The sequence below is a fragment of the Capronia epimyces genome, assembly GCF_000585565.1.
Source record: "Capronia epimyces CBS 606.96 chromosome Unknown aczIQ-supercont1.10, whole genome shotgun sequence".
Lineage (NCBI taxonomy): Eukaryota > Fungi > Ascomycota > Eurotiomycetes > Chaetothyriales > Herpotrichiellaceae > Capronia > Capronia epimyces.
Window position 1 is genome coordinate 446,843 of NW_006912913.1, and position 23,402 is coordinate 470,244.

A 23,402-nucleotide genomic window follows, 5' to 3' on the forward strand; every position below is an offset into this window, starting at 1 on the left:
AGCGGGATTAGGCGCGGAGATCTGAACTATTCCAGGCACCCACCAGGATGCCCGGGGGAAGAGTCTAAGGAAGCCTACCTATAGGGAAGCCTAAGGACCCCTGGACCCCTGAAGGCCTTGTCCAATCTTGGGCCGGTCCAGCCAACCGAAGAGCCCCCTGGCCTAACAGGAAGCCTAAGGAGCCCACTCCGCCGCTGGGGCTCACGGCATTACGATATTCCACCAATTTTTCAGAAAATTTGTTCTGCTCCCACGTCTCGCAGTGGGGATGGTGACAGTGCGCCCGTCATCCAGACTACTAACTGGGCTGAAGCGAGACGGCCTCGCGTCCTCGTCGGTAGTTCCTTGGTTTATATATCCTTCAAGTCCGGAAGCCTACCTAGTCGGCTTTCTCCTTGACCTCCTTTCAAGTTCTCTGTTCTGCCTGCTTACCCTGCCGAGCGACGCCCTCGAGTTCCTCCCATAACCCATCTGTGTATACCCGTCATGGCCAATCCGCCTCACGGAGGTATCTTGAAGGATCTCCTTGCTCGAGATGCCCCTCGTCATGCCCAGCTTACCGCGGAAGCCGACAAACTTCCTGCAATCGTCCTCAATGAACGACAGTTGTGTGACCTGGAACTCATTCTGAACGGTGGATTCTCCCCCCTCGAGGGATTCATGAACGAGAAGGATTACAATGGAGTGGTCGAGAACCTCAGGCTTGCCGACGGCGCTCTGTTCAGCATGCCTATCTGCCTGGATGCCTCTGGAAAGGTCATTGAGAGTCTGAAGATCCAGCCTGGCGCCCGGGTCACGCTCCGAGACTTCAGGGACGACCGCCACCTCGCGATTCTGACAGTGGAAGACGTCTACCGACCAGACAAGCAAAAAGAGGCGAAAGAAGTGTTTGGTGGAGACCCCGAGCATCCTGCCATCCGATATCTTGTGAACAACACAGAAGAGTTCTACATCGGCGGCAAGATTGAGGCTGTCAACCGTCTGAACCACTACGACTATGTTGCTCTGCGATATACACCTGCAGAACTGCGGTTACACTTTGAGAAGCTGGGATGGTCTCGTGTGGTGGCTTTCCAGACCCGGAATCCCATGCACAGAGCCCATCGTGAGCTGACGGTGCGTGCTGCTCGCGCCCGTCAAGCCAACGTTCTCATCCACCCCGTGGTGGGCCTGACCAAGCCTGGTGACATCGACCACTTCACCCGTGTCCGTGTGTACGAGGCGCTGATGCCGAGATATCCTAACGGGATGGCCGTGCTCGGGTTGCTCGGGTTGGCCATGCGCATGGGCGGTCCTCGGGAGGCCATCTGGCACGCCATCATTCGCAAGAACCACGGAGCCACTCATTTCATCATTGGACGAGATCATGCTGGGCCGGGCAAAAACAGCGCTGGAAAAGACTTCTACGGCCCATACGATGCGCAATACGCGGTGGAGAAATACCGCGCTGAACTGGGCATTGAGGTGGTGGAGTTCCAGATGATGACCTACCTTCCAGATACCGACGAGTACAAACCCAAAGATGAGGTCCCTGCAGGTGTCAAGACTTTGGATATCTCTGGGACAGAGCTCCGAAGACGTCTCCGGGTCGGCGCGCCCATTCCAGAATGGTTCTCCTATCCAGAAGTGGTCAAGGTGCTACGGGAAGCACATCCTCCACGTGCCCAACAGGGCTTTACTATTTTCCTTACCGGCTACCAGAACTCTGGCAAGGATGCTGTGGCCCGCGCGTTGCAAGTCACCTTCAATGAACAAGGTGGCCGGCCCGTTTCTCTTCTACTGGGCGAAACCGTTCGCCACGAGCTGTCCGCCGAGCTGGGGTTCACCCGGGAGGATCGGGACACCAACATTGCCCGTATTGCCTTTGTGGCAGCCGAGCTGACCAAGGCTGGTGCGGCCGTCATTGCAGCGCCAATCGCGCCGTTTGACGCGGCCCGAAAAGACGCCCGCGAGACTATCCAGAAATATGGCAACTTTTTCCTGGTTCACGTCGCCACCAGCCTCGAGTATTCCGAGAAGACGGACAAGCGAGGCGTCTACGCCCGAGCCCGGAGGAATTCCATCAAGAACTTCACGGGTGTCAACGACCCGTACGAGGCTCCCACCGACGCGGACCTGACCGTCGACTGCGAGAAACAATCGGTCCGAAGCATCGTCCACGAAATTGTCTTGATGTTGGAATCCCAGGGCTTCTTGGGTAGCGTTTAGATGGAGCTCGACTGCGTTTATAGAGTACACTGTGTATGAGCGCAGGCCCGCCCGCTAGGCTTGGTTCTCGGATCTCGGATGACTGGATATGACATGTTGGGAGAGATGGGAAATATGGGAAAGATGTGATTTTGGGTTGGTTTTATACTAGTAGTCGGAAAGGAAATCTTCCTGCTTTGAATCAAATCTGGTGTTCAGAATCCCGGCCATGAACAGTGTAATGAGATGGAGCAAACCACCGACGCTCCAGGCGGCCATGACGAGTACTGTAAGCCTTAAGGTCAGGTCGCCGACCCTCCCCTGGATTGGCGCGCTATTCCAGTTGAAGTGGGAGGGTTTGCGCCCATCACCAGCGAGTTCATGTTGTAAGTCGGCGGTCTTTTGGTTTAACTGCAACAATCTCTCCCTGGAATTCCAGCCTGAGCCTTTCGATCCGCTGGAACTCTGGCTTCCATCGCTGGCGCAGCAGTTCGGCCATTTCCTCGATAGGCTGTTTTCAAGACTCGATCACCTAACTACCTGTGGATTCAACACCAGCCGCCCATCTTGACACGGGTCGACGCAAGTATTTCATGACGGCGACCTCGTTTTCGACCTTGTCCTGGCGATGGATGGTTCTCCCAAGAACAGCTAATCAAACAATAGCATGGAATCCGTCGTCGGACTTGACCCTATAGTCGATATTGAAAGAGCCACTCTTCCCATGGCAGGCTGGGATTGGGCTTCCGACGCGAAAGGGCGCTCAGGCGTTGCAGCCTTGTCAGCGTTGCAATTGCCATCTGCTTATCAGCTAGATTTCTCCATGAATCCCCCAGCAGCTTAGCATCGAGGTAGCTTATAGTATCTCTCTGCAACATGACAGCTATCCTTTCGCGCCCATAGATGCGTCTAGGAAACGCCCTTTCATCTGTGAAATGATGACTGGCTTCTATCCCTTTCTTCCACTCACCGACGAGCGTCATCTCTGAGAAATTCCAAGTTTGCAGGGCTTGAACCGACTCACCACTCAAACAAGGCGTTTGGCATCGTCACTTCTCAAGACATCCAACATGGATAAATACCTCTTCATCTCCCGCCTTCCGTGCAGATCTTTTGAAGAGGACCATTAATAGTTATCATCAGCAGGAGCAGCAACATCATCAGAATCAGGATCCCCAAGCTAGAGCAGACGAGCGACTCGAGACCCCAGACCGGACACCTCTGTCTAAATACTTATCACGACAGCATCTTCTCTAGAGCTTCAATAGGACCTTACCGACCATGCCTTATAACGCACCTCCAAACACTCCCACTCCGAAGCCGCCCCCTCCTCCGCCTCGCCCAAAACTCTGAAGGGCCTCCCCTTACTAGTATGTGAGCGATGCGAGGATCCGTTGGTTGCCAACACGAGTGGTGGCCTAACATTCGAACAGGTAGGGTTGCCGGAATGGAATCGGTCGATCCAAGACACTCCAGGAGTGCCCGATCTCCGTCAATGGCCTTGATTTTTGGGTGAAATTTGGCCTTCCGGAATGGGATTTGAAGGAAGACTTGAGCTAAGACGTTCAGGCAGCCATTCAGGGTGGCGGGATGACCTGAGAGGAGATCCAAGTGAGGCTGCACTGCAATACAGTAGCTCTTCCAAGGAACCACAAGGGCACAATCCTACGAGTCAGAGCGAGTTTTGACAGAGCGAGGCATTCAGACATCATACAATCTCCTCTGAACGTCCATGGCCACCGTAGAGCAGCAGTCTTGAATGTGAGATTTTTCAAAATAGAGCTGCGACAGTAAGGGCGCTGAAATGCCTACGGAGTACGGATATATGCCTATATCTTAGGCGCAGTGTAGGCTACTACCGTGGTAACTCGAGAGACGTAGCGCAGGCGGTGCAGGCGACGTAGGCGGCCGGGTGCCTACACGTGATTTGGCACGTGCTCTCCTTGGCCTGGCCGCTGCCTCTCCAAGTCTGGAGTCTGAGCGCGGTTCGAACTCATCGACAGTTGCGGACACGGACAACGGACAAGACAACTGACCGCTGCCCATATATCTCATCCACACACTTGCCATCTCCTCAACCCTGAGTGCCGTATTCAGTCCAACTAGTCCAACTGTCTCCGCCCACCCTCGTATTCATTCCCTGTTAACCGTCGAGCCAACCACGCGCCACAATGTCGGACGGCGCACTCTTCAAACCGGAGAAGGACTTCACGAAAGAGGCGGACAAGGTCCTCCCCGAAGCAGAGGCATTGGCAAAGGTTCGCCCAGATCCTGCTTCTAGAAATACCGCCGCTGACCTGAGTGTAGAATGATCTGCAAAAGGCCATTGACAAGATCCTCTCGCTCGAAAAGCAAGCCAGACAGGTATGCCGCTGTTCTCTTCGGTCTGCCGCGTTGGCCTCACTGACCGGCAAACCAGTCATCAGATCTCGCTTCAACATCCCGATGCTTAACTACAATCGTCACATTATGTAAAGAGGCTGGAGACTGGAGTCTGCTCAACGAGCAAGTTCAACTGCTGTCCAAGAAACATGGACAGCTCAAACAAGCCATTACCAACATGGTGCAGGTCGTCATGGGGTTTCTTGACGACACCCCCAGCTTGGAGACCAAACTCAGTGTCATTGAGGCTTTGCGGACCGTGACCGAGGGCAAGGTTAGTGACTCTCCACCCACACAACGGCACCTGCGTGTGGCTGACCCAAGACCAGATCTTCGTAGAAGTCGAGCGGGCCAGGATTACCCGGATCCTGTCTGACATCAAGAAAGAACAAGGCGACATCAAATCAGCAACCGAGATCCTCTGCGAACTCCAAGTCGAGACATTCGGGTCTATGACGCGAAGAGAAAAGACGGAATTCATTCTCGAACAGGTGGATCTGTGCATACAAAACGACGATTGGACACAAGCAGGCATCCTCAGTCGAAAGATTGGCACCAAATTTTTCGCCCGCAAACCCAAGAAGACGCCAGCACAGTTGGAAAAGGAGGAAAAGGCTCGGGCAGAAAAGGAGAAGAATAGGTCGGCGGATGAGCCTCCGCCAGAAAAGGAAGACGATGTGACGGACCTCAAACTGCGCTACTACGAACAGCAAATCACCCTGGCGAAACATGAAGACAAATACCTCGAAGTCTGTAAGCATTACCGGCAAGTGCTGGATACGGAGTCCGTTGAGAACAACCCAGACCAACTGCGCGCCGTGCTGCAGAGAGTCATTTATTTCATCCTTCTCGCCCCTTACGACAATGAACAATCCGATCTGATCCACCGGATTGCCCAAGACAGCCGCAATGCCGAAGTCCCCAAGGACGCCGCGTTGCTGAAACAGTTTACCATTCCCGAACTGATGCGCTGGCCCATGATTGAGCAGCAGTACGGCGAACACCTCTGCTCCACCGATATTTTCTCCAAGACGCCGGACACGAGCGACCCCAAGGCACAAACAAGATACGAAGCACTCCGCCACCGGGTGATCGAGCATAATGTCCGAGTCATCGCCAAATACTACACCCGCATTACTTTCCCACGCCTCACCGAACTGTTGGACCTGTCCGCCGAAGAGACTGAAAAGTACATCTCTGATCTGGTGACCAAGAAGACTGTCTACGCCCGTATCGACCGGCCCGCGAGAGTGGTGAGTTTCGAAGTCAAACGCGGCCCTGATGAGATCTTGGACGAATGGGGCAATAGTATGAGTGGACTGCTGGGGCTTTTGGAGCGCGTAGGCCATCTCATGCAACGAGAGGAGATGATGGCTCGGATCCAACCGGGAGTTAAGGAAGAGGGCAAGAAGGTCAAGGCGTAAGTCGTTGAGCACGGGCGTCTTTGATGAGATAGGGAGAGAAAGAGGAACGATTGGGGCAGGAGTGCTGACCTGGCGGCTTGTATCATAAATCAGGAAAACGGACAGCATGTGATTTTCCTAGAATGGGACGGGGAAGTATGCGCAATACAGCCACCTACTATTAGAGCCTGTAACTTGAAGGAGAAGATGGCTCGACTTGGACTAGAAATGTCTGACTTTATTTGAGGGCACGAAATAGAAGTCTCTGTGTCGAAGTCTCTGTCTCTATTTGACTTGATGAGATGAAACGGAACAATGTTCCTTTTCGAACTCAGCCTTGGACATTCTCAATCTTAAGCCATTACAGTACCTATTTACATACATACACACACATATACAGACAAGCAGACAGACAAGCAGACAGACAAGCAGACAGACAAGCAGACAGACAGACAGACAGACAGGCAGGCAGGCGGAAAGACAGACAGACAGACAGACAGATACGGTATCTAAGGTATCTTTAACCCAGGCGCGCCTCGATCTCAGATTCAGACTCATGACAATCCCCTCCGTTTGATTGTTGTGTATAGTACAGCATAGTATATCTTTAACGCCGGCTAGTCTTCGCGAAGTATAATTGAAATCACAACGTCATCTCTTTTCCAACAAGGCCCTTTCCGTTTCCATGTCCATGTCCACGTCCACTTCCATCTCCCTCTTCATCCTCAAGACGGATCACAACCTCACTGGCCTCGCCGTGCTCTATCTCCAGACTGCGCGTCAGCCTCCACATGCGCCGCTGGGCCTTGAGCGCCAGGCCCAAGAGCACGATGTGGCATAGATAGACGAGCACGATGACCCAGGCGAGCACAGCCTTGACGATGCTGACTTCGTGGATGCCGTACATGAAATGCCCGCGCACCTGGGCGGGACAGAAGGCTTGGCTGGCGATAGAATGGGAACTGGAACTGGAGTTGGACTGGAAACTGGATTTGTTGAGCGAAGGCAGTTCGCAGTGCATCCAGAAGGAGAGGGTGGTGATCCAGCCGGCCACGAGGAGCGACGAGGCGGCCAGGACGGCGAAATAGACTCGTCGTCCGTGCAGGTGTTCGGCGTTATGGTGGTGTGTGATGAGCTCGAACGAGAGATGGACCAGGCTGACGCCCGGGGTGGTCAGTGTGTAGAACAGTAGAGCTGTGACTGGTTGTCCTTGGGGTTCTGTTTGGGATGTCGTCGAGCGAGTTGTCAATGTCAATGTTGATGCTATGGTATGCAGAGGCAGAGGCAGAGGCAGAGAAAAGCCCGGAGCGAGAGCCCGTTTTCCAAATAGTGAGCTGTCGGCTTCGGCGGTGCTGTTCTGGGCCAGTCGGTCGGCGATCTGCGTGTGTGGTTTGGCCACGCAGTATGCGTAGATGGCGGCCAGGATGAGACTGGTGAAGACCAGGACGAGCAGCATCGGGAGCACGATGGTACGGAATCTGTGGAGGCGAAGTAATGCCGGCTGTTGCGGACGGACAGGCTTAAGGGGTTGGTCTTCATCTTGTGCTTGTTCTTGGTCTCGATCTCGCTGTCGAGGCCGTCGAGGTTGGGAGATGGGAAAGATATCGCCCGTGCTGACTTGGCGAGTGATGAATTTCATGGTGAAGGTGATATGAGGCAAGCCAGACGACGAGACGAGCTTGTAGATGTTGGCCGATTAAGATTAGGTGATTGAGGATGCAGTGCTCAGCACTGACAAGAGTGGTCGTGGTCGAAATGAGTAGAGAGGTGAAGACTGAACACTGAACACTGAACTGGAGGGCGACGGTGACCGGCGACCAGCGCACAACACAAACACAAAGATGTGTATAGTACAGCAACAACAATATGAAGTAAAGACGGAGGAAGGAAGAGAAGAGGAGGAAAACGAAGACTAGCAGAGAGCAGCAGGATACGAACGAACGGCCACTTCTCGGTTTTTCTGTGCCTGAGGAATAAACACGCCCTGGAGGCCCTGACTGCTTGTACTGTACCTTATCTATGTATGCGTCTGCGTCTGCGTCTTCGAGTTTGTGCCTTGTTTTGGGCTCCAAGGACACCTCTTGTCTGGGTTGGCCCTCGGCTGCGTTGTCTTGTCTTGCCAGGCGCGGTCGACGAAGTGAGCCTTACGCCGCCGCCGTGGTGTGGGCAGTGGGCAATGGGCAGTGGCAGTGGGTAGCCAGGTCGGCGGCAGATGCCACACACCAAGCAGGCCTGACCAGCGCAGAAGCATCGACCTCGTCCACTGCATTGTCGGTGGCCAGCGGGCGCTGAAGCTGAAGGTCGGGCGAGGTCAAGGCGAAGGCGGGCGCAGTGAGCCAGCCAGCCAGACATCAGACATGATGACTCTATTTTTATTTTCTGTATTTCTGTTTGCCGCGGTGCGGTGTGGTGCGGTATGGTATGGTGCATCGAGAGCCAACGGATGGCGCGAGCATGGCGCAAGGCTCAACACATGCTGGCGTCATGCAGTGGCCGACTGGCGACCGCGGCGTCTATTCTGTGTAGGGAGTACTCGTAGAGTGTACAGTAATCATGAGGACCTAATTGAAGGAGACTTCCTGAGCCTGTGTACCTGAACTCACAGTATTGGCGGTGGACGGAAGAGGAATGATTGCCAGTGTACCTTACGGAGTACAGTCTTGGAAAAATGGTTGCCCAGCTTGTACTGTGTAAGTATTTAATAAGCTGCGGCTTCGTCCCCTTGCAACATATTCCTCACACGACAAAATATGTGGTCAGTAGTGTTCTTTGTTCTTTACTCTCAGTGGACTGTGATGAATCTCTGCTCAATTGAAACAATAATCTAGACCTGGGTCCCGGCCACCAGTGGCCTGGGAGCCGGTGTCAAGATGTGATTTCGAGTGAAGTCTGAGTCCCCAGACGGTGAAGTGCGAAGTTGAGGTTGAGGTTAGCTGTTGGCGGTTTCAGGTTTCAAGTTTCAGGGTTTAAAGAGATCGAGATCAGCGACATGGTAGGTGGGTAGGAGCCTAGGGGGCACCTATGGGGGGACTTAGGCCTGGTCGGTGCCCGGGGCCTGAGCCTAAGCCTAAGGAAGAGCGTTGAGGGTCGAGTTTCAGCTTTGCCGCCCAGGTGCCGCCCGCCTAGAAATCGCGGTAATAATGGGTAATGTACCTAACCTTAATAGTAGCACCTAGTACGGAGTATACTGTACCTGTAGGGGGGTCACGAGGTCACCCATCATGTGACTTTGGTGTCTCTATCACTGCCAGTTCTTGTCATTCTCTATTCTCTGCTCCTCGAGGCTGAGGCTGAGATTCAGATTGGGGCCTGGCCTCGTCACTCGTCACTCCGGAGGACGGAGGGCAGTCATGCAGTGGGAGGCACGACTGCTTCCTTCTCCTCGCACAATGTCATGGTCTTCGGCAGTTTCTTTGTCTTTGTCTTTGTCTTCAGAGGTCCAGCATGATTGATGATTGTTCAGGCACTGCCACGACTAAAAGTCACAGGTGATAGGTGACAAAGACCTCTGGATCAGAAGTGAAGGCCCATTCAAACAATGAATATGTGGTCCTTGAAAGGTAAGGATTTAATGGGATCAATCTCGGACTCATCTTCATCTTCTCAGCCTCCTGTCACCACTCCCTAGGTACCAGGCACCGTGCATCTCACATCTCACACCTCACACCTAACATCTCATCTTGACCGGTCAAGATGGATTCTCCTCTGCCTCCAACCCCATTGGGAGATCTGGCACAATTGTCGGCTGAGATCCGGAGGCAGATCTATAGGGTATGTGTCAATGAACGCTCTGCTGCCGCGCTGACCCGTACTAGCAAGGCCATCCATAACGAAGTGGACTACTTTCTACATGACGACTTTGTGCTCACGTTCGACATCGACCCTGGAGACCCTCGTTCGTGGGTGTTGATGCTCAATGCAGAAGGGGCGCCATGGTCGTCGCACCCGGGCAAAGAGCACTACCTCGACACATCCAACCGTCATCTCCTAGACCTAGACGAGACTGCCCCCATTCCGTTTGAGAGATTCAAGGCGATCAACGTCGACATCCACTGTCCCGACGCCGAGGACCCCGGCCAGCTGGTCCAAGGTTGGCAACAAGTCAATCGCTTTCTGGAGTGGTTGCTGCCGAAATGGATCGTTCGGGAATTCATCCCTGGCGAAGATTACAACCTCCAGGCGCGATGCAACACCAGCCTCAACTTGCCGAATGTGCACGTTCGTTTCGTGGGGACGCAATGGGCGGGCACGGGCGAGAAGAGAGGGTTCCAGCACAGCGTCATTGGGCCGCGGGCGGACGCTCTGAGCGTGTGGGAACAAGCCAGCTTGGGCCAGGCGAGGTTCGAGGAAAGCGACCTGGAAGTCCTGCTGCTGCCATTCCGTCGCATGCGCTACGCCCGTTCTTTTACCGTTGAACTGCCCCCGACGGCGGCAGCCCTGCGTAATGCCAGGTTGCACTCGATGATCTGCGGCGTGACCAGCCTGGCGTGCTCGACGACCGACTTTGGTCTTGATTTGAACAGAGACTCCGCCATCCAAACAGACGCCGATGTTTGGGAGGTATGGCTGACGCATTGCCTCGACAATCTCCCGGGTGGGACAGCAGCACAACTTCGACGAGCGCAAGCTTACCAATGGTGTAACACGTACGATGCGATGCTTGCAAGCAGTACGATAACATTTACTGGCAGCCTCATTGGGGGAACGAGGCAATCTTTCCTACCTGAACAGTTCCGGCAGATATGCTACAGCGACGAATTACGCTCAGACAACGCCTTATATTTACACCCACACACGGTCCGCCGGATGGCGCTGGAGGAGGAGATGGAGATGGAGATGGGGGAGGAAGGCTCACCACAAGCCCAAGGCGAGTTGATGACATACGAGCAGTACTATCCCGGAGGCCTTCCACCGGTGTCGTCGCCAGAACATGACCAGCTGGTGAGAAGACTGCAGCACACACATTACGCCGGGCCGGTAGGCCTTCGTGGCTCGGATCGCCTGCGCTATTGTAGAGGGTGTTCACGATACGCAGAGCACCGGAATGAGAGATACGACAAGTACTACCGGAAGCGGAACATGATATGAGGGGAAGATACAGAGGAGAGACGAAACAGAAACAGAAAAGAGTGGCGATGATGAGTTGTAGTGGTAGTAGCACGTAGGTAGGTCAGTGCTTGGGTAAGCAATAAGTGACAAGCCCCTACATGACTACGATGACTCCATGACTACGAGATATATCTGACATATGACTCCAGAGATGTAACTGTCACCGTCACAGCTACAGCCTACTACTAATGTACTGGACACTGGACACTGGACAGTTCGCTGGCCCGGCCCCGGCTATGTATGTGGCACGGCACACATTCACCATCTCCTCTATCATTACGGTAGAAAAGTAATCAGAAATCCTACCACTATCAAACAAATGTCACGACCATGGTATGTAGCAGAAATCCCACCACTATCAAACGAATGCCATGACCATGGTATGTAGCAGTGGCAGTGGCAGCGAATGCATCTGTGCGAGGTCAAAGACCGCCCTGATCAGTCAAGTCGTCGAGCAGTCAAGTCGTCGAGCAGTCAAGTCGTCGAGCAGTCAAGTCGTCGAGCAGTCTTCTGTACTCCCGTCTCGAACCGAACCGACCGGACCGGGACCGGGACCGGGACCGGCGTGGATCTGGTACAGTGCGACAGTACAAGTACCTACGGACCCTATCACGGAATACTGTACACAGTCGAAGAAAGAAGAAGACATTAGTATTAGTCACGCCCGGTCAAGTCAAGACACACAAGTCAAAACACATATAGAGTACATCAAGATACACATCACTTGATTACGTTATTAGGGTTAACTGAGGGTTAGGGTTAGGGTTAGGCATGATCCCTCCCTCAAACATAAGTCGACATCAACCCCCCCGACAAGGGTTTGAGAGGCTGCGTCAACGGCAGGGTCTTCTCCTTCCGCAGTTCGATCTGCACATTCTCTTCCTCCCATCGCCGTTTCTCCTGCCGCACCCTTTCCAGCTGGACCGCCTTTCCTAGGCCCAGCCATGACCACGACGAGCCAAACAGACCAGAACCCACCCCCTTGGCCATCTCTTGCTCCCTCTGCGCTGCGAGCCGGCTCATCTGGCGAGACATGGCCTTCCAGTTCTGCAGGCCCGTCTCCAGACACTCGCGACACCGTTCCTTGCCGTCGTCTTGTTTCCGTTCGTCCATGACCCACATGACCGCCTCGGCGGCTTCGACACTGTCCCGGGTCCAACTGAGACCTTTTTCTCGCTCGCTTTCGCTGGTGGCGAACAGGATCTCGCCGATGTACGTCATCAACCCGACCTCCTCGCACGCCTCCTTCAACGTGTGGAATGGCCTTTCATTGCCCGTGGGGGGAGGCGGAGGGTACGGTCTCTCGATGATCAGATCCTTCAAAGCATATACATATGGCCAGATGCCTTGGTCCTCCTGCCCTGCGGCTTTCGTTGTGCTGCCGCTCAACTCCATCAGCCCGGACGGCGGAGGAGGTAGGCTCTTTCGGGCTCGCAACACACTGAGGAAGATGGGTAACGCTTGCTTGACGTTTCCAACTCGGGCATGATGCACGCCCAGCGCCGTACACACTTTCAGTATGTTCTCGGTAACCACCTCTTCTTGGTCTTTGTTGATCACTCCGGATCGGACGTCGACAACCTCGGTCGTAACGCCTGGTACTCCTGATTGAGCAATGTCCATGGCCCAGTGATATGTCTCTTCGGCCGTCTCGGTCAGTCCCTTGAAGTCGCACCAATCCGCATATGCCATTGCAGCTTCGAGCCGTTGCCTGGTGTCGAACCCCGAGGTGGTGAGAATCTTTAGGTAGAATGTTTCGGGTGGTGGGAAAGCATCCTCGACTTGGTCCGCAGTGGGCGGGTTTTCATGCCCCTTGTTCTTATCCCATGGAAGCGGTTTCGGCCGTGGATTGTCGGGACCTGGAATACTTTCCCGAGGATAGACTCGTCCTCTTACTTGGCCTTTCTTTCTACACATTCCATCCAGGTGTTCCGCGGCACGACCGGCGCCCATCAACGCTTCATGGTACCCCCGTCGCCACTGCTCACTTTTCGCGCTGACGTCGAAGCCAGCGATTCCCAGACTATGCGCATCCGCATCCGACCCGCTCGCTTCATTTTGCATCAAGTTCTGGCCGTCATACTTCTCGCTCTCTAACCGTCGTATCGCCTCGGTGTACAGATAGCCGGCCTTTTCCCAGTCCGTCAAGACTTGTTGGACTTTGGCCCCTTCGCCCAGCTCGGTGTATTTCGCATCCCGCAGGATCCAACGACTCCAAAACGACCATTCTCGAGGCGTAGGGTAGTCTCGCTCAATTTTGGTGTGTTGCACCCCGAGTAACAGAATGGTGGCTAGGAGGAGCGACGGCCAGAGGTAGGCGTGAAACCGTAACTGGCGCCATAGTTGGGCTTTCCACCGTTGCTTTCGTTCGGTCGAGAGGAACCGGCCAAGCGGGGCCTGTGTTATATTTGTTCGGGAGATGGGATGGAGAAAGGGAAGTTGGGGTCGCGGGATGGGACGAGCCACGAGCAGAAGAGATGGTTTGTGGGTAAAGGATCTCGAGGACGGAGGTTTGGCGTAGAAGAAGTCAATGGTGGGATTCCGGCAGAGACTTCTCAGGGTTCGACGGGTGAACAGGGCAGAGGGGGAAGACCTCGACATCTCCGTCTCGTTTTGGCGGTTGTTGTTGGTGCTGTTGCTTCTCGCTCGGCGTCATGCCTGGGCGGACGAGTTGTACAGCATCGTGGATCATGGAAAAGCTGGAGTTGGAGTTCGACATCATCTCATCGCATTGAGGAGTCGGTGCGGCACCGCGGAGCACACAGATAGACGCGCATATTGCTGCGGGGTATCAATTAGTCTGGAGTCGCAACAATCACCAGCTACTACTGCCATTTCATCCGTTCTCAGCTACGGCGAGGACAGGTCCAAAGACAGCGAAGACTTCTTTTAGAGTGCTGGACCCAGGGTTACAGTGTGCCCACTTCCATGTTCATGTAGTTATCGTCCCCCATCATCCTGTTCATCCTGTCCATCACGTGTTATTCGAGAAGGCCAAAGAGCATGGCCAGTCAGATACCTGCCTCCCTGAGTCTCTCGTCCCCGATGCTTGATCTTGCTCTCCACCTTGCACAGAGGACAAAAGTCATACCCGCCAGCCTCCTTGCCGCCATGGACCTGCAATCCCTCCCGTTCATTGAGTTCGTTACTCTGACGTGGCGGCGGGATGTATACCCTGAGAGGTGGGCATTGAGCATGGACACCAAGACGTGGTACGGCCGACGGGCTCTCCTTGCTGAACCGGTTGCTGAGAACTCTTGCCCTCGGGTTTGTCCAAAACCCCCGGCCGGTGGCACTTTGTGAATGTTGCTTTGGTGACGTGATGAAGGTTGTTCAGAGGAACGCGATGACGCTGACAGCAAACATCAATGTCGCCACTAGATGAGCTGCGCCAGGTAGTGGCACGACAGCAGCGTTTGTCGCAGACTGGCTGGGTGAAGAGGAATCCTCGACCACCTTGAGGCAAGAAAGAGATGCCTCAGGCAAGCCTGAAGTCTTCGAGTCCGCGCCAGAGGGATTGTAGAAGACGGTTAAAACCGGGGTCAAGCTGAAGAAAAATGGGGCGTTGTCGCTCGACACTTCCTCCGATGTCACTCTTTGCGTCTCAATCAGAGCAACATCATAGCCGGCGCCGCCAGTGGAGGGATGGCAGCTTGTTTGCTTGATAGGGCTAAGCGTCGCATGAGGACCGGTGATTTCTAGACACAATGGTCAGTCAAAGGCCCTTCATTGTCAAGTCTGCCGGCATAGCTTGCCTTTTCCAACCACGTTTCCCCAAGTTACTGTGGCCGTGGATTGACATGAGGGCGGGGGGTGTGCCTCGAGTGCGGATTGAAGAGCAGCGCAGACAGAGGCGTTGCTGCCACCGCTGGCGTCGCGGAGCGTCTGGACCTGTTGTTGAGCCTGCGACACAAGGTCGTGTACACAACCATCTCCGAGTGTCTGGCCGCAAGTGACAGAGGTGTATTCGCTGGTGCCGTTGAGTGTGATGCTCTTGGCGATGCCTTCAAAGAACAGTGCACATCCCATGAAATCCGAGGCGCCGGCAAGGTCTAACGATGGTGGATACCCGAGGTAGAAATTCTTGACGAACTGCGTCTGGGGCGAATTGCCGGAGCTCTGCTGGGACGATGCGCCCACGGTCCAGGTAAGGGGCGCATGAGGCGAGACGGAGGTGTTGAAGGACGTGGTGCCGATAAATGAGTTGGTAGTGTTGCCCACAGTGCAACCGTCAGCCTGGCATCCGAGAACATCGCAACCCACGAGTTGCGCAGAGCCCTTCTTCAACAGAAGCCATGCTAGACAGGCCAGCAGGAGCGAGGGGTGGCGAAGAAGGCCGTGATCCAACGACGACATCATGGTCTTGAGCACACTGAGCCTCAAGGGGAGGAGGGAAGGCCATCTTCTCAACACCACAGGCGAATCCAGACAGATGAGGCTTTATGTGCAATTTGCTCGAGACCACCATCATCCCACCTACCTACTTGCCTACCTACCTACTCGCAGCACATGAAGGTTGACGGCAAGAGTCCAGACACGGCTCGTTATAATTAGCAATGCAGGCGTTGGCTGCAGGCGTTGGCCAGTAAGCGCCTCCTTTCCCGCGGGTGTATTTATATATTGCTGGCCGGGCGGGCTGCTCTGGCATGTCATTTGCAGACGGGCTTGGATGGTGGAGAGCCAGGAAAGGGTCATGCTGTGCCGGGCGCTTACACAGGACAGAGTAGCGTGGTAGTAGCAATTCGATATTACGGCAGACGAATTAGGTAAAGACAGAAGCTGTGCGGCGGAGCAGACTGGCGTCAACTGTCTTTTGTCGGGCGGAGCAGAATGGGACAAGGTGACATGGGGTGCGGGGTCATTTACGGCGAAGTGTAGATTCTATCAGGCAGTATGCACACCGCATCTTCTTGCTCTGCCGTAGAGTCACATGAGACAGAACACACCTCACACCCGGGTCCCGGCTCGCTTACAGCTAGCTGCAGAAATATCATGAGATCTCAAAACACATACTCTGGTAGTACTACTGTCAAGTCTCGGGACCGATCGTCGACTACTCGCTTCCAGACTCAATCCAGCCTGGCGATTCCTCATGTTTGACGTCCACTGTCGCGCAGATCCTGGGCACATCTGGTATAGGAGATTGCAATATCTCGTCACTGCTGCTGACTCCCTCGCATGACTCTGGGCTGACTGTGTATTGCTACTACTAGTCGCCTATCTTCTTGTACTCAGGACTCCGTACTGTGCTCTGTTGCTGCCGATGTCAACTCACCGTCCACAAATCTCTCTTAGGCTCTCCTCGATGGCATTATCATTGGCTCGCTTCCCTCGCCTAACCAGACCTCTCGCTCGATTCTCGACTTTACTCACCACCCTTGAAGTGCGAGATTGGGAGTACAGCTAACCAAGCCGACAATCGCAAACACTGCTGCCCAATGGGGTGCGCTACGGATAAACAATGGCACCCAGGCACGGCCGGTAGAACGTACGCTGCCCCAGGTGACGTCGCACACCAGCTTAGAACACGGGCTTAGAACACGCTCGACTACGGGAACAGTGGAGCTTGGTGAGCTATAAAATTCACGCGGCCATAGGTCGGAGAAAAATCGGTGGGCCAGTGCGGCCTAGACCAATGGTCAATATCGGCGCAGGGGCCGCCAGCCTTGCTCCAGGCGAGTGGCATGCATGCACCAAACCAATATATTAACGTGAGGACCAGCACTGTTCCTGACCGTCTTCTTCCCATCAAACCTGAGACAAACCACTACAATACACCAATCTCTATCCCAACCGACATACCATTCTATACCCCGGCTGAGTGTACCATATTCTCCAGATCACCTCACCCACCAGCCGGTATCGCCTCAGTTCATATCCAACCATGTCAAACTCTATACATTCATCATCGTCATCAAGCTCCTCGCGGGCCGCCAGCCGCGAGAGGCCGGCTCAGCATCAAGAGTTCAACCATTTACGTCTCCAGAGGACTGAAACTCGCGAGACTCTCCAAGAGTTGGGCGTCTCACCAACGCCGCCCAACCCCGATGTCAACTACCCCGAACTTGGCCGGCAAGAAAACCCCGTCTTCCCCGAAGAGTACACACTCGAAACCGTTACCGGTCTGGTTCCCGTCAGGACTTTGGAGCAAATCCGATCCAGAGCGTCAGTTGCGCCTTCGCGGCTGGGACGGCGGCTCAGTTACGTTTCCGAGGCCGACCTGGAAAAACAGGCGGAAAAAGAAGAAGAGTTCGTAACCTTCACCATCGCTGACCCGGAGAATCCCCACAATTGGTCGAAAATCTACCGATGGTACATTACCATGGTCGCGTCTCTGCTCGTGGTGTGCATCGCTTACGGCTCGTCCATAGTCACCGGCGGCTTAGGGCTGATCGAAGACAAGTACGACGTCTCGCTCGAGGTCGCCATTCTGACCTGCTCCATCATGGTGTGCGGGTTCGCCGTCGGGCCTCTCCTGTGGTCTCCTCTGTCGGAGATCATCGGCCGGCGCCCGGTCTACATCATCTCTCTGGCGCTCTACACCATCTTCAACATCCCCTGCGCGCTGTCGCCCAACATTGGCGGGCTGCTCGCCTGCCGATTCCTGTGCGGCGTCTTCTCCAGTTCCGGCCTTTCGCTGGCCGGCGGCACGATCGCTGATATCTGGAACCTCGAGGAGCGGGGCATGGCTATTGCCTACTTCGCCGCGGCGCCTTACTGCGGGCCTGTCATTGGCCCAATCGTGTGCGGCTGGATCAACGTGGGCAGCGGCCGTCTCGACCTGTTCTTCTGGACCAATATGGCCTTCTGCGGTGTCATCATGATCATGGTCGGCCTCATCCCAGAAACGTATGCCCCGGTGATCCTGAAGCGCCGCGCCGCCCGCCTTCGAAAGGAAACCGGCGACCCGAACATCATCACAGAGCAGGAGAAGGTCAAGCTGACGCTCAAGGAAATCATCCGTACCAGCTTGATCCGGCCCATCACCATGATCCTGACCGAGCCCGTCTTGGACCTGATGTGCATGTACATTGTGCTGATCTACGCCATGCTGTACGCCTTCTTCTTCGCCTACCCAGTCATCTTCGGCGAGCTGTACCACTACAACGACGGCCAGATCGGCCTGATGTTCATCCCCATCCTGATCGGCGCCGGCTTTGCCCTGGTCGCCACGCCCAGTCTGGAGCACCAGTTCAAGAGAATCTGCATCTCCCGGGCCCCAACCCCCGAAGACCGGCTGATCGGTGCCATGTGGGGTGCTCCCTTCGTCCCTATCGCCCTCTTCATCCTGGGCGCCACCGCCTACAAACACATCATATGGGTCGGCCCTGCTTCCGCCGGTATCGCCTTCGGTTTCGGTATGGTGCTCTGCTACTACTCGGTCAACAACTATATCATCGACTCGTACCAGAAGTACGCCGCCTCCGCCCTGGCCGCAAAGGTCTTTTTGCGATCCGGCGGTGGTGCTGCCTTCCCCTTGTTCACCACTCAGATGTATCATACCCTGGGTCTGCATTGGGCCTCGTGGCTGCTTGCCTTTATCGGCGTCGCCATGGTCTTTATTCCTTTCAGCTTCTACTTTTTCGGTGCCCGCGTCCGGGCCAAGCTCAACAAGGACTAGACAGGACAGCACAGCCGTCTCAACTTCCTTAACGGAGGGCCCGTAGTGGAGGGCTTTCCGATTTGCGACATCCGACATGAGACATGAGACATGACTTCATTTCGTGGACATCGAACCACAGTCGAAGCGATCATCATCAAGAGTCATGTGTTTTTACCTCTTGTCATTTGAAACCAAACTCCAACATGACCGACATGAAATTTTTATCGTGTTTATTGCTTTCTGGGCCATATTTGAAAGTTTCGAGCGACCGCAATTCCGTCCAAAGTCCGCCCGTGACTTGGCTGGGGAGAATCATGGCCTTCTACCCGCCACCCCAAAAATCCAGAACAGATTTGCGCACACGCAAATCCAAATGTTACTGTTTACACACTGCTACATGTACAGCTCGGCGCACCGGTGTTTCTTTGGTGTCTCCTCTTTTCTGGAGGGGACGGAGGTGCAAAGGCAGACGCATCGGAGCTCGAGATGTCTAAATTCCTCGCTCCCAGCGTCGACGTGCGGTTTCATTTGATTTGAATCGGAGAGGAAGAGGAAGAGAAGACAGAAGGAAAGGAAGGAAGCAGGGGAGAGAGGCAGAGCAGAGCAGAGCAGAGCAGCCACAAGAAAGACGGCTTAACAGTGCCGTCCGATGGGCTATATGCTATATACCATACCAGACCATCTACCTAGGTATCATAATTAATCACTGTTATACTTACTTGCCTTAGTTACTTCAGTTATTCCGTGCTCATCATGTCCGTTTTGGCCAGCACGGATCAGGGATCTTGTCGAGGTCCTGTAGATACAGATACACAGAGTACAGAGTACAGAGTACGGATATGATATCCTTACCTTACTCCATACAAAGCCTCGCTCCGAACCGGACGGAGCTCCCAATTCACCAATCATTCTGATCTTCTGATCTCTATTGTTTTCTTCGTAGTGGCTTCAACGGTGGCAACTGTTCAGAACACCTTGAAACGCTAGAATGGAATAGTCCCGAGCTAAGTAAGGTACCGTAGCTATGTATGCTAACTGAATGGACTGGATACGATACTTTGTCCCGCTGGGCAGCTGAGCTTCCCGCCTGGACCGTCACTGTAACTGTCACTGTCACTGTCACTCCCCGTACAGCCAGCATATGTTTGCTACGGCTTGAAGCTCGCTCCGTAATGAAAGTTGAAAAAGTGCCCGCACGCGGCTTGCTTGTTCGCTTAGACCCTTGAAACACTCGTGTCGACCAAAGAAACGTCCCAAGCACGCCCTCTCCCGTAGCCAGTGACGCCTCGTGCCCTCATGTTAACGTGAGACCAGACTCCGTGCTTGCTTGATCAAATCCCCTCCGTTGCTGTTGCAAATGCTTGGTATCCCGGAATGGTATGGGCCTGCTCTCTCAGGAGTGATAACCGATATGGCCTGCCTGGGTCTCGTCTCCTATCTCTTCACCGTTGGATTCCCCCGCGTTAAGTCATATGCATCCTTATCATCTACTGTGTCATGGTAACATCATGGTCAGGATCGTGAGCTGGTGTTGACACCGCCATTTCAATGTCGACTCCTGGCACACCTTCAGACCGGCTCGTCGGACTTCTCACCACCCGCTCCATCAATTCCGGTGGGAGCAAGGGTAGCTCAATGTGGCGATCTGACTCACGACGGTCGAGGTCGGGCCGCAACTGCTGCGAGGCATCTGCCTCGGCAAGAGCTTGCAGCATGGCTTCTCGATGGGCTTCTTCCTCCAGCCGCACTCTTTCTCGACTTCGGCCGTTTCGACTGCTCCGTCCAGTACTGTCTCCCTGATTGAGAGGCGTAGAGGAATAGCTTCGAGGCGGCGGTGCCAGAAGACTACTCAATCTAGTCCGACTGTTGACCCTGGAGACGTGAGGGCTATTGGACCTGGAAGGATCTCGACTTCCGGATCGACTTCCTGGAATAGTCGCCATGATCGCCTCATGGTTGGCATCAAACGCGCTGAATCCAGGCTCAGGTCTGAGGTAAGACTGCCGCATGTCGGAGGACGGTCTGAAAGCTACGCCGACCAGCGGCCTTCTTAGAGGCTCTGCTGAAAATGGGCTGGAGTTTGGCCATCCTGAAAACCGTCTGATGTCCTCAACCCCAAAATAACTGGTTCTGGGATCGTGTGCATAATGACCAAGTTCGACAGGCCTGGAACTGCTTTCCCCATAACCGTGAATCGGAACTGGCGGTGGGCCAAAAATGCTAGAAGCAGATTCCAAAGTGTGCCTCCGTGATGGAGTACGTGACGAGCTTCTTGCGCGTTCACCATACTCTCCAGTCACGTCAAAAGCGGGGCTGCGTGATCGATGTTCATACCCTTCATGTTGGTACAGGGGACCGGAATTCATCAGATTGAGATGTGGAGGTGCAAGGGCCGCCCGAGCTTCTGGGGTCAATGACACGCCAGGCGTCCATGGGCCTATATGCTGAACTTGATCGAAAGGCAACAACGGCATTTCAACGTGGTAGCTTGGGAGTTCATTTAAGCTCCGAGGCCGAGGTCTTGAGTGAGGAGTGATGGCGAAAGACACGCCGTGTCGATGGGGGTTCAACACTGGGTCCATCAAGTGATCGTTTCCGTCCAACGTACCGTCGTCGGACATAGTATCGGCGCCGGGACTGTCGACTCCATCAAGCAGACTGTCGTCAATTGCCTCACGACAGAGTCGTTGGGCCTCTTCCAGGGCAAGACGCATCAAATACTCGCGGAGTCGTGAGACACCCTCTCCTGAAAAGACGCAGAATACATCTCGTTGCGGATGAGTAAACTCGGCCGGGGCATCGCGACAGAATCGTGTCAAGTCCTCGCGAAGGAATGCTTGAACGCCGGTCAGTGAGAGATGGGTTAGTCGAGGACAGTTGTGCAGGAGGGCGGTAATTCCCTATTCTTTCTGTCAGAAATCATCCGGAGCAGGACCAGGAAACAGGGAAGATGCCATACCTGGACAGTCAAATTCACACAGTAGCTGAGGTGGACTCTCTCGAGTGACACAAACTGCGAGGGCACTCCCGCTTTCCCTGCTGGACTAAATGAGAGTGGCCCATGAGCTAACGCGAAGATGCTCGAGTCGGTCAAGTTCTGGCATTTGACCAGCCCGATTCGGCGAAGCTTAGGAAGCTGAGCGAGATGGCGTACGCTGGCGTCAGTCAGCCGAGAACAGCATGCCAAGTCAATGTATCTGATGCGATTGCAGGATTTGACCAGCTGGATGACCGCACTATCGGTCAGATTGACACAATGCCCCAAGTGGATGTAGTGCAGATTCTTGCCCAACTTGCAGATAGATGCAACCGCTCGATCTGTGATATGTCTACACTTGGCCAGCACGAGATTCCTCAATCGTGGAGCGGCGGGGATGATCCTTGCAATCGCCTCATCTCGCACTTGCTCGCAAGCTGTCAGATCCAGAATCCTCAGCGTATCAAAGCCAAGCCGTGGTGGAAGATTGGTGAATGCCGAATCATTGATATCGACGCAATGCGCCAGGCGTAGCTCGCGAAGGTGGGTCAAATTCGACAATAGAGCCGTTACGGACTCCGAAGTGATGGAATGGCAACCAGCCAGATCAATCTCCAGTATCGAGCGGCAGTTTCGGGCCACGGCGATGATAGAAGCGTCTGTAGCCCGTATCACGCCGTTGAGCTTGAGCCGTTTCAATTGTAGGCAATGTTCGGCAATGTCGATCAGCGACTCATCCGTGATGTTCGAACAGTTAGTGATGTTGAGGCCTTGGAGCTTGGCGCAGTTTTCGGCGACGACATGCAATGTTCGATCCGTTAAAGCGTCTAGGTCCGTCACGTCTAGGGCCTGAAGCTTTCTGCAAGAGTCGACAAGCCCGGCCACGGCAAAATCCGTCAATCTCGAGCAGTTGGTCAGCGTGAGTCGTTCGATCCCTTTGCAGCTCATGAAAGGCGTTACTGTCCCATCATTGATGGTGGCCGCAATTGCGGATAAGTTCAGTCTCTTGACCATCTCGTGGTATGGAAAATAACTCTTGTTCCCCTTTCCCAAGGCAGCCACGACATTGATCAGGTTCGACCATTTGTTGCACAGTGGCCTATGCCACAAGATTCCAACCGCATACAATGCCCAGTGGTATGAGACCAACATGCAGTTCCGAAGGTCCGCCGTCGTGGTCAATTTGGAAAGGATACCAATCAGGATTTCTGGAGGCAGTTTCGATATCGGAGAGAGACGGTGCACTTGTTCGAGGTCGACGACATCATCATCACAGTCGCGGATGGCGGTGACGGCACCCAGGGAGGATTGCGAGTCATTGGCATGTGCCATGAAATAGTCGGTATCTTCATCATCGCCGGGACCTGGGGTAGTGTCCGAACTGTCTGAATCGACGGTCACGGTGCTGATATTTCGGGTGTGAAGGGGGGGCAGTCGAGGTCGCGGTTCGTCAGCCATAGTGGCAGGTAGGGGCTTCTGTTATGATGTAGAGTCGAGCTTGTGTGTCGGAGGATATGTGGTATGTTATCGCTGCATAGATGCCGCCTCTTTAATGAATATCCACAGACGCAAAGATGTAGAGAAGGGTGTGCATTGCCTCGGGGGGCGCACCGAAGGTTGTGAATTTGAAGTGTTTGTGATCGGTAAATCCGGTTGCGGTTGCGGTAGAAGGAAACAAGGGCGTTGGTGACTCAGGAGGATGCAAACGGGGTGGCAACATGCATTGCCTTTGCGACAGCAC

General features: G+C 54.4%; 8 protein-coding genes across 8 annotated transcripts; 4 read left to right on the plus strand and 4 right to left on the minus strand.

Annotated features, from left to right (window-relative positions):
* Positions 1-486: 486 nt before the first annotated feature.
* A1O3_09707 (sulfate adenylyltransferase) lies at positions 487-2,208 on the plus strand (the record flags this gene model as incomplete). Its single annotated transcript, XM_007739801.1, has 1 exon — positions 487-2,208. The coding sequence occupies one exon, from the start codon at positions 487-489 to the stop codon at positions 2,206-2,208; it is 1,722 nt and encodes a 573-aa protein (XP_007737991.1).
* A 2,150-nt stretch (positions 2,209-4,358) lies between these two features.
* Positions 4,359-5,993, plus strand: A1O3_09708 (26S proteasome regulatory subunit N5; the record flags this gene model as incomplete). The annotated part of the gene is made up of 4 exons (XM_007739802.1): positions 4,359-4,445; positions 4,495-4,551; positions 4,607-4,843; positions 4,899-5,993. The coding sequence occupies 4 exons, from the start codon at positions 4,359-4,361 to the stop codon at positions 5,991-5,993; spliced, it is 1,476 nt and encodes a 491-aa protein (XP_007737992.1).
* Positions 5,994-6,615: 622 nt separating this feature from the next.
* A1O3_09709 (uncharacterized protein) lies at positions 6,616-7,611 on the minus strand (the record flags this gene model as incomplete). The annotated part of the gene is made up of 1 exon (XM_007739803.1): positions 6,616-7,611. One exon carries the CDS (start codon positions 7,609-7,611, stop codon positions 6,616-6,618), a length of 996 nt encoding a protein of 331 aa, XP_007737993.1.
* A 2,054-nt stretch (positions 7,612-9,665) lies between these two features.
* A1O3_09710 (uncharacterized protein) lies at positions 9,666-11,060 on the plus strand (the record flags this gene model as incomplete). The annotated part of the gene is made up of 1 exon (XM_007739804.1): positions 9,666-11,060. The coding sequence occupies one exon, from the start codon at positions 9,666-9,668 to the stop codon at positions 11,058-11,060; it is 1,395 nt and encodes a 464-aa protein (XP_007737994.1).
* An 804-nt stretch (positions 11,061-11,864) lies between these two features.
* Positions 11,865-13,682, minus strand: A1O3_09711 (uncharacterized protein; the record flags this gene model as incomplete). Its single annotated transcript, XM_007739805.1, has 1 exon — positions 11,865-13,682. One exon carries the CDS (start codon positions 13,680-13,682, stop codon positions 11,865-11,867), a length of 1,818 nt encoding a protein of 605 aa, XP_007737995.1.
* Positions 13,683-14,414: 732 nt separating this feature from the next.
* Positions 14,415-15,437, minus strand: A1O3_09712 (uncharacterized protein; the record flags this gene model as incomplete). Its single annotated transcript, XM_007739806.1, has 2 exons — positions 14,415-14,779; positions 14,948-15,437. The coding sequence occupies 2 exons, from the start codon at positions 15,435-15,437 to the stop codon at positions 14,415-14,417; spliced, it is 855 nt and encodes a 284-aa protein (XP_007737996.1).
* Positions 15,438-16,965: 1,528 nt separating this feature from the next.
* A1O3_09713 (uncharacterized protein) lies at positions 16,966-18,702 on the plus strand (the record flags this gene model as incomplete). The annotated part of the gene is made up of 1 exon (XM_007739807.1): positions 16,966-18,702. One exon carries the CDS (start codon positions 16,966-16,968, stop codon positions 18,700-18,702), a length of 1,737 nt encoding a protein of 578 aa, XP_007737997.1.
* Positions 18,703-20,171: 1,469 nt separating this feature from the next.
* On the minus strand, positions 20,172-23,119 carry A1O3_09714 (F-box and leucine-rich repeat protein GRR1; the record flags this gene model as incomplete). The annotated part of the gene is made up of 2 exons (XM_007739808.1): positions 20,172-21,584; positions 21,644-23,119. The coding sequence occupies 2 exons, from the start codon at positions 23,117-23,119 to the stop codon at positions 20,172-20,174; spliced, it is 2,889 nt and encodes a 962-aa protein (XP_007737998.1).
* Between the last annotated feature and the right edge of the window lie 283 nt (positions 23,120-23,402).